Source organism: Callorhinus ursinus, unplaced genomic scaffold, assembly GCF_003265705.2.
Source record: "Callorhinus ursinus isolate GAN/ISIS: 27379988/994484 unplaced genomic scaffold, GSC_fseal_2.0 scaffold19, whole genome shotgun sequence".
Lineage (NCBI taxonomy): Eukaryota > Metazoa > Chordata > Mammalia > Carnivora > Otariidae > Callorhinus > Callorhinus ursinus.
The window spans coordinates 2,930,531-2,940,878 of NW_027397081.1; the positions used below are offsets into that span (position 1 = coordinate 2,930,531).

The following is a 10,348-nucleotide window of genomic DNA, read 5'->3' on the forward strand; positions in this document are numbered from 1 at the left end:
TTGTTTTGTTTTGTTTTGTTTTCTATTGAACATTTTACATGTGGGAATAACTCTGGAGTCCACAGCGTATGGCCAGAGTAGCACAGATTAGCTAAAGATGGTCCCTGAATTTACTAGAGCTCCAGCACCATTTATGCAATTCACAAGTATTTACTGAGCACCTATTACGTGTCAGGTGCCATTTCCATACTTGGGGCTCTCCTCATAAACAAAACAGACATAGCTCCATGCATCATGGAGTTTACATTTTAGCAGAGGGAGATATAATGCAGCAAATAAGAAATGTTAAGGGATGATGGAAGGTGACAGTTGCTGAGGGAAAAGCAAGACATGTAGGAGTATAAAGTGATTTTGGATGCTGCCACATGGACTAGGGGGGCCCGGGGCCTTTTGCCATCTTATATAAGTTCATCAGGCAAAGAAAGTACTAAAGATGTGGATAGTTTGTTCTCCCCTTGCAAATAGAAATAAGAAGACAGAGATTGCATAAGAGAGCAGGTAAAGAATAAGTTAGTATTCCTTTGGCCCAAGATACTCACTTAAACTCAGCAGGCTCCTGGAATTGATGAAATGGTCCATAAATACCTTTCCTACCATTTGAGTTTTCTCGGTGAAATCGCCAACCAGGTTTTCAGTCTTACTCACGATGCCATTCACTTTTTTCCCTATTGTCTGTAACTCTTGCTTATCTAACACCTTCTTTTCTTTCAAGTCCTCCAAGAAGCCACCAAACATGGTGCTGGCAATCATCTTTATCTCATTGACTGGATCTTGTGGCGATCTCTTCTCTGTGAGAACAATAGGGTTTTAGGAATTGACAGGACTTTAGATCTCTGATTCTAGGCCCATGGTTCTCAAATTTAACAAGGGAGAGTATCTGAGAGCTTGGTAAGCAGAGCTTCCTGAACCCCATTCCCAGAAATCTGATTTAATAGGTCAGAGTGGAGTGCATGAGTCTTTAGTTCTACCAATCTCAGGTGATATCAAAACTACTGTTCTGAGGACCACACGCAAAGTACCACCAATCTTCCCCAAGCCTATGCTTTTTTACTGGTGGAGAAAATGAGCCTTGGGGAAGGAAGCAACTTCATTAAGTAGCTTAGTGATGGCTGCCTCATTTCAGCTTGGTATCATCTGTGATCCCTTTGCTTCCTGTCACTTTTATCAATAACTCTTTTATAAAAACACACTGTAGTTAATATGTATAGAAGTAAAGCATGAAAGTATTACCACCTATGGAAGAATGCTTGTTTGTTTCCCCGGCCAGGGCTGGCAGGGTGGGTCTGTATTCTGAAATTGAGAGCACACATTGTGGCTGGCTTGCTCTCTGCTGGAAACGAAAGGTCACACAGAGAGCAGAAATATGGAGGAAATGAAATACACTCTCTTCAACTGGATAGCCCTCACCCTGAAGAGAACACTTAAGAAATGGTTAGAACACTCAGTATGAGCTCAAAGAAAAGACTCAAATCACAGGAAAGTTCTGAGAATGTAGGTCCAGATAGTTTACACTTCTTTTTTTTTTTTTCTCCAAAAAGCCTTAGCTTCTCAGCCAAAATACTTTGTCTGCTCCACACTTGCTTCCTGTGCCCCAAGCTCCCATCCCTCACATTCCCAGAGTAAAACAGTTCTGTCTCATGAGAGCCCCTTTCAGGGCTCTACCTCCTGCCCCGCACTCCTTCCTCCTGAGCTGTAACTCCCCCAGAACATGGGCCTAAACCACAGAAAACCGGAGGCACTCACCAGCCATTGCTGCTCTGGCTCTCTGGGCAGGAAATGTAGTGAAAATGAAAGCAGTCTTCTCCCTTTCCTCTCAGTGGACTGGTGTGCTGGTGTTGCCTAAAATGGGAAACTACAGCCTTTCAAATTCTCTTGTCCATGCAGAGGTAGAATTTGACTCTTCTTCTGGTATGTATCTTACTTCCTCTGGCAGGCGAGAATTCTACCACTGAACCACCAATGCCCCACTCTTACTTCCTTTGGAAAACAGGAAGCAAACCTGTCTTTTCTCTTTACTCTCACACACAGTTTCTATGTTCTGTTTTGCAGTCTATTTTGACACAGTTAAGAAGTCAAACTGACCCTCATTCGTCTCTGTGCCACCCCTTAGCCACTAAATGGCAGAGAGGCCTCACCACGGATGCCCACTCAGCCCCCAAAGTGAGATGTGAGTTTGCAAGGCTTAAAGGGGAGCAGGAAACTGACTGGAGCCCAACAAACAGTGCTACTCCTGCCACTGTTTTTAAAAACCCAGGTAAGTGATCTCTTTTCTTCTCTTTCCTGATCTGTGTACTTGTCAGTCCTGGGAAAATGTGCGTATTTTGGTTTATTGACTCTTTTACTCAAGATGAGTTTTTTAAACAATAGATGTGCTATCAACATTAAATAATTTAATTTTTATGTAATGGAGTAAGATCATCTGCCTTCTTTAATCTCATACCACAAACTAACCACAGTTATATGCTTAGCTTACATCAGTGAGAATTTTTGTCCTGTGCTTTTTAAAAGCACTCAGTGTAGTACTGATGTTATTGATGGCCCCCGACAGGAGTCTCTTTGAATCCTTTGGTCTGACTATAAACTCACCTCTGACTTGGTTTTGCCATTGTGATACAGTAAATGGACCCTGTGCAGCTCTTTGCCAGGTCAGGAGACATGTGGTTCATTTCTCAATCTTGGACACCTGACAGTCCATGTGAACAAGCCTGGGCTAGATTGCTAGAGAATCAGAGAAATCACATGGAGCTGCCTACCCTGTGTGCAGGTGATCTCAGACACATGGATAACCCCAGAGACAAGAAGAACCACAGGGCTGACTGATCACCTTGTGAACAATAGTAAAGGCTCATCGTTTTAAGTCACTGTGTTTTAGGGCAGTTTCTCACCAATAGAGAAACACATACTTACTGTCTATCCTCCCCAAAGCAATATACACATTTAATGCAATCCCTATCAAAATAACACCAGCATTTTTCACAGAACTAGAACAAACAGTCCCATAATTTGTATGGAATCACAAAAAATCCTGAATAGCCAAAGCAGTTTTGAAAAGGAAAGGCAAAGCTGGAGGCATCACAATTCCAGGCCTCAAGCTATATTACAAATCTGTAGTCATCAAGACAGTATGGTACTGGCAGAAAAACAGACACATAGATCAATGGAATAGAATACAAAGCCCAGAAATGGACTTTGTATTTCTGTATACACAGGGAACTGTATGGTCAACTAATCTTTGACAAAGCAGGAAAGAATATCCATGGATAGAAGACAGTCTCTTCAACAAATGGTGGTGGGAAAACTGGACAGGAACGAGCAAAAGAATGAAACTGGACCACTTTCTTACACCATACACAAAAATAAATTTAAAATTTATTTCCTGTGAGATAAGAAACCATCAAAATCCTGGAGGAGAAGGCAGGCAGCAACCTCTATGACATTGGCTGTAGCAACTTCTTACTAGACACATCTCCAAAGGCAAGCGAATCAAAGGCAAAAATGAACTATTGGGACTTCATCAAGATAAAAAGCTTCTGCACTGTGAAGGAAACAACAAAACTAAAACAACCTGTGGAATGGGTGAAGATATTTGCAATGACACACCTGATAAAGGGCTAGTATCTAAAATCTATAAGGAACATTTCAAACTTAACACCCAAAAAACAAATAACCCAGTGAAGAAATGGGCAGAAGACATGAATAGACACTTTTCCAAAGAAGCTGCAGATGGCTAACAGACATGAAAAGATGCTCAACATCACTTATCATCAGGAAAATACAAATCAAAACCAGATGAGATACTATCTCACACCTGTCAGAATGGCTAAAATTAACAACACAGGAAACAACAGATGGTGATGAGGTTACTGAGAAAGGGGAACACACTTACACTTTTGATGGGAATGTAAAGTGGTGCAGCCACTCTGCTGAGCAGTATGGAGGGTTCTCAAAAAGTTAAAAATAGAGGGCACCTAGGTGGTTCAGTCAGTTAAGAGTCTGACTCTTGATTTTGGCTCAGGTCATGATCTCAGGGTCGTGAGATCAAGCCCCAAGTCAGGTTCTGCCCTGGGTGTGGAGCCTGCTTAGGATTCTTTCTCTCTCCCTCTGCCCCTCACCACCCCCCACTGCATGCTCTCTCTCACACAAAAAATAAAAAAAAAAATAGAACTACCCTACAACCCAGCAGCTGCACTACTAAGTATTTACCCAAAGGATACAAAAATAGAGATTTGAAGGGGTACATGCACCCCGATGTTTATAGCAGCATTATCAACAATAGCCAAACTGTGGAAAGAGCCCAGATGTCCATTGACTGATGAATGGATAAAGAAGATGTGGTATGTATATGTACAATGGAATGTTATTCAGCCACAAAAAGTAATGAAATATTATCATTTGCAATAACACGATGGAACCAGAGTTTATTATGCTAAATGAAATGTCAGTCAGAGAAAGACAAATACTATATGACTTCAGTCATATGTGGAATTTAAGAAACAAACAGATGAACACAGGGGAAGGGGAAAAAAACAGAGAGGGAAGCAAACCATAAGAGATGCTTAACTACAGAGAGCAAACTGAGGGTTGATGGAGGGAGGTGGGGGAGGGGATGGGCCAGATGGGTGATGGGTATTAAGACAGGCACTGGTGGTGATGAGCCCTGGATGTTGTGGGTAAGGGATGAATCATTAAATTCTACACCTGAAACCAATTTTACCATATATGTTAACTAACTAGAATTCAAATAAAAACTTGAAATTAAATAAATAAATAAATGAATGAATGAATAATTTAACCCTCATTTCTTCTTGTAAATGTTGCTCAGTAGCTTAATTATCCCTATGTAATTCTCTGTATAGAAGTTGATAATAGTTGCACCCATACAATTTCCTTTATCTACAATTACACTATTATTTTTCACCTGTATTTTTTATTTTACATTGTCTAACGTCCTAAGATTTTCATTGACTTCTGCATCCCCAACCAGGTGTTCTGTGCTTTGTTCATACAATAACTCTAAATGTTAAGAAACAATGAAAAGCATTTATATTATTGTTGGCTATGTGTATTATCTCTGGCCAAGCACTGGGTTGGGACTATATTTCCATATTTTGGGGGCTGATCCCTCCAGGAATTGTCCATTCAGAGAAGACTATTTCTAGCCTCAAGATCTACCACCTTGCTATAATCTGGTCACACATGCTTGCTCTCCTCTCCTATAATTCTAGGCTAAGGTATCCCTTCCCACTTGACTCCTTCACACTCTCTGACCTAAGGACATCATTCAATTATAGTCCCAATGCTGTCCTACATCATTTTCCCACTGAATGATGTCACTGCTATAACCATAAAACACATTATAATGAACCCATTAAATACACACACACACACCCTGTTCCCCACAACTCCTCAAAACCTCCCCAAACTCCCTTTATTCTCTCTCAAATCAGTTCCAATCAGTCTTTTGTCTATTCTTGTACCAAAGAAAAATGCTTGTTAATGTAACCAGTATCTTCCACAGTGCCAAATTAAATGTTTAATCCTCAATCACTGTTTTGACCAATTAGAAGTATTTCATAGTGATATTTGCACCTCTTCCAGAAACCCTTCATTCATTTGCCTTCCAAGTCACAACTGTGTCTTGGTTCTCCCGTTACTTCACTGGCTGCTTTCTTAGTGAACTTTGCTAGTAATTCATATCTCAAGGCCTCTGTTCTATGTATCCTCACTTATTTAGCAGCCCAATCTAGTATCTTGGTTTTCAATCCTGTTGATACAGATATACAGCACACGAGTTCACCCTCCAACCAATACCTATCCCCTGAATGTCACAATCATATAGCCAGTATCATATGGGCATCGATTTGAGAACCTGGTCGACATCTTAGTCCCCCTAAACCTACCACCTGTGAGAGGGTTTTCCATGTTATTCTTCCAGTTTTTCAAAGTAGAACACTTAATTCTTTTTTTTTAAAGATTTTATTTATTTATTTGAGAGAGAGAGAGAGAGAAACAGTATGAGAGGGGAGAAGGTCAGAGGGAGAAGCAGGCTCCCCGCTGAGCCGGGAGCCCGATGTGGGACTCGATCCCAGGACTCCGGGATCATGACCTGAGCCGAAGGCAGTTGCTTAACCAACTGAGCCACCCAGGCGCCCGAGAACACTTAATTCTTACGTCCTTTCTCTCACTGTTGAGAGACAATTCTGTTGGCTTTACCTTCCATTCATGAAGATTGCTCTCTCCTCTGCCATCCTTCTTCCAGATCCAGACTACCATCAACTCTGAATTTCTGCCGTAGCTTTCTGAGACCTCTTTCTGGGTCTTCCTTGGCCCCATCCTTCTTATTGTCATCTCAACCCCGTAGCCAGAGTGATCTTGATAATATGTAACTCTAATAACTTAATTCATTCATCTGCTCAAAATTTTCAAGTAGTTTTCTATCTTACAGCAAAAAGTGAAAGGTCTTTTATAGTCATAGCACCCTGTGTGGTCTGGACCTTGGGCAATTCTTTGATCTCATGTCCTTTCCTTCCGCCACTCCTCTCTCTGCCCATGGATTCCAGCCACATGAACCTCCTTGCTCCTCCTCAAACACACCAGGCACAGTCCTGTCTCGGGCCATTTCTCCTTGCTTTCCCCTCTGTCTGGAATGCTCTTCCTTCACATGTCTCATGGCCGGCTCCCTCTCTTTCGTCGGGTCTTTTCTACCAATAAATTCATCTCTATATATAATATAAATATACATATAGTTTCTGTATCACTCTCTTCCCCACTAAATTACAAGCTCCATGAGGACAGGAACTGTGTTTTCTGCTTGATGCCCAATGCCTTACGTACAGTCATTATTCACTATTTGCAGGTTTACAGAATAAATGAATCTTTTATTGATTTTGTGCATTTTTAAAAGTCCTTCCCCTGGGGCACCTGGGTGGTGCAGTTGGTTAAGTGTCTGACTCTTGGTTTCAGTTCAGGTCATGATCTCAGGTTCATGAGATCAAGCCCCGCATCAGACCCCACACTCAGGGCAGAGTCTGCATGAGATTCTCTCTCCCACTCCCTCTGCCCTTCTGCTCATGGTCTCTCCCTCTCTAACATAAATAAATAAAATCTTAAAAAATAAATAAATAAAAAGTCCTCCCCCTGGTTTCTGAGCCTTCTTTTTCTTTTATCATCTTTGAATTCACTTTTATTTTCATTTTTTAAGCTTTGTTGACATATAATTTATATGCAAACATTACACTTGTTTAATGTATACATATTGATGAGTTTGGACACATGCATCCACCTGTGATACCATCACTTCTGTGAAGGTTTAGCATTGTATATAGTGTTCTTAAATTTTATTGTATTAACTTTGTCTTTTTCTTTATGCAGTGTACTTTCTGAATCTTGGAAATTTCCTAATACTCAAATCTCATAAAGACATTGTCCTCTATTTTTCTCCTCTTCATAACTTAAAAGTTTCAGTTTTCACATTGAGGTCTTATTCCATTTGGCATATACTCTTGTGTAGACTTGAGATAGAACAAGTATATGTGTGAGATTGTGTATTTTTCAGCAAACTAATTTCTTGAATCATTTTTTATTTTACCTCTGCAACATGACATAGTCTATATTGTTCATTTTTATCCTTTGTATTCTTTTCTGTGTCTCTGTCTATCCATACGCCAACTGATAGAGCTTTTTGCGTCAAATTTTTATTTAAATTCTACTTAGTTAACATATAGTATAATACTGGTTTCAGGAGTAGAATTTAGTGATTCATCGCTTACAAATAACACCCAATGTTCATCACAACAAGTGCCCTATTTAATACCCATCACGCATTTAGCCCATTCCTCACCCACCTCCCTCCATCAACCCTCAATTTGTTCTCTATAGTTAAGATTCTCTTATGGTCTGCTTCCCTCTCTCTTTGTTTTTCCCTCCCTGTGTTCCTCTGTTTTGTTTCTTAAATTCCGCATATGAGTGAGATCATATGGTATTTGTCTTTCTCTGACTTATTTCACTTAGCATTATACTCCCTAGCTCCATCCATATCATTGCAAATGGCAAGATTTCATTCTTTTTGATGGCTGAGTGATATTCCATTGTATGTATATATACCACACCTTCTTTATCCATTCATCAGTCAATGGACATTTGGGCTCTTTCCATAAGTTAGCTATTGTTGATAATGCTGCTATAAACACCAGGGTACATATGCCCCTTCAAATAAGTATTTTCGTATCTTTTGGGTAAATACCTAGTAGGTCAATTTTTAACTTTTTGAGGAACCTCTGTAGTGTTTTCCAGAGTGGCTGCACCAGTTTGCATTCCCACCAACAGTGTAAGAGAGTTCCCCTTTCTCTGCATCCTCACCAACATCTGTTGTTTCCTGTGTTGTCAATTTTAGCCATTCTGACTGGTGTGAGGGGGTATCTCGTCATGATTTTGATTTGTATTTCCCTGATGCTTAGTGATGTTGAGCATATTTTTATGTGTCTGTTGGGCATCTGTATGTCTTCTTTGGAGAAGTGTCTATTCAAGTCTTCTGCCCATTTCTTGATTGGATTATTTGTTTTTTGGGTGTTGAGTTTGGTAAATTCTTTATAGATTTTGGATACTGTCCCTTTATCAGATATGTCATTTGCAAATATCATCTCCCATTCCATAGGCTGCCTTTTAGTTTTGTTGATTTCCTTCACTGTGCAGAAGCTTTTTAACTTGATGGAGTCCCAATAGTTCATTTTGCTTTTCTTTCCCTTGACAGAGCTTTATATCATGTCTTGATTTGTTTTTAGGCAATCTCCATCCCTTTAACACAAAATTGTTCTCTTAGCTCTTCTTACTATTTTACTTTCTAAACAAGGTATATAAACAAACTATCAAGTTCAAGAAAATTCCATTAGGTTTTCTTTGTTATTCTGTTGGGTTTATAGAGTAATCTGGGTAGGATATTGAAACCTTTACTTTTGTCTTCTAATAAATGATGGTGATATCCCTCACAGTAGTTAAATCGTTTTTTCATGTCACTCAGTGATTTTTTTAAAAATATTTTCCATACATACCTTGCAAATATTTGTTTACAATTACCTTCAAATATCTTATGATGTTCATTGCTATTGCAAGAAGAGGCTTTAAAAAGCAAACACTTCCTATTATCTTTTAAATACAAGAATGCTGTTAAATTTTGTATATTGATCTGAATTCTTAAAAAAACAGGGAATAGGGGGCGGAGCAAGATGGCGGAGGAGTAGGAGACCTAGATTTCATCTGGTCTCAGGAATTCAGCTGAATAGGGATCAAACCATTCTGAACACCTACGAACTCAACAGGAGATCGAAGAGGAGAGTAGCAACAACTCTCTGAACAGAGAAGCGACCACTTACTGGAAGGTAGGACATGCGGAGAAGTGAATCCAAGGCCATATTCGGGAGGATAGACAGCGGGGGAGGGGCCTCCACTGCTTCTGGCAAGTGCTAGAGCCACGGAGCACAAAATTGGAACTTTTAGAAGTCGCCTCCGCTGAGGGATGTCACTCGAGTGGCTAAGTGGGGGGTGGAATCCTCCCGGGACAGTGTGGTCTCAGGACCCTTGGGGTCGCAGAAAGACCGGGGGTGCCTGAGTGCGCCAGAGACCCAGGTATCGGAGTGGGGAAGCCGGCTGCAGGGACGGAGCAGAGTCGCGGGCTCTCAGCTCGGGGTGGCCATAAACTGTGATCCGCGGCCCAGTCGGGCCACTGCGCCTCCAGCAGGGACCCAACAAGCGGCAGAGCCGGGGAGACTCCCCTTCCTTCCCGGGGAGGAGCGGTGCGGGAACGCACCACAGGGATCTGCTGGGTTTGGAGACACCACACGGGGTTGGGTGCCAGAGATAGAAACGCTCGGTCACAGGCCGGGTGAGCACGGAGTGCGGCCGGAGACCGGGGACACGGGAGTGACTGCTTTTCTCTGGGGGTGCACTGAGGAGCGGGGCCCCGAGTTCTCAGCTCCTCCGGGTGGAGACTGGGAGGCCACCATTTTTGCCCTGGTCCTCCAAGGCTGTACCGAGAGCTTGCAGGGAACAAAAGCTCCTGAGATCAAACCCGAGCAGCTTGCTTAGCCCGGACCGACAAGGGCGGGGCAATTCAGCCTCCGGCAAAGACATTTGGAAACCACAGCAACAGGCCCCTCCCCCAGAAGATCAGCACGAACAGCCAGCAAGCCAAGACCAAGTTTACCGATCAAGGAGAACGGGAGAACTCCAGCGCTAGGGGAATGCTACACATAGAATTCATGGATTTTTTTTACCATGATTCATTAGTTCATCAAAGTTAATTTTTGTTAACTGTTTTTTTTTGTTATTTTTCTTTTTCCCTTTTTCAACCAAC

General features: G+C 41.5%; 1 protein-coding gene across 1 annotated transcript in view; it reads right to left on the reverse strand.

Moving 5' to 3' along the window:
* Positions 1-1,991, reverse strand: part of LOC112840493 (caspase-12-like) — an 11,748-nt gene extending 9,757 nt beyond the window's left edge. The window contains 2 exon segments of the mRNA XM_025893938.2: positions 540-788; positions 1,744-1,991. Coding sequence (XP_025749723.1) covers positions 540-788; positions 1,744-1,750 — 256 coding nt within the window. The 5' untranslated portion in view covers positions 1,751-1,991.
* Positions 1,992-10,348: the final 8,357 nt, after the last annotated feature.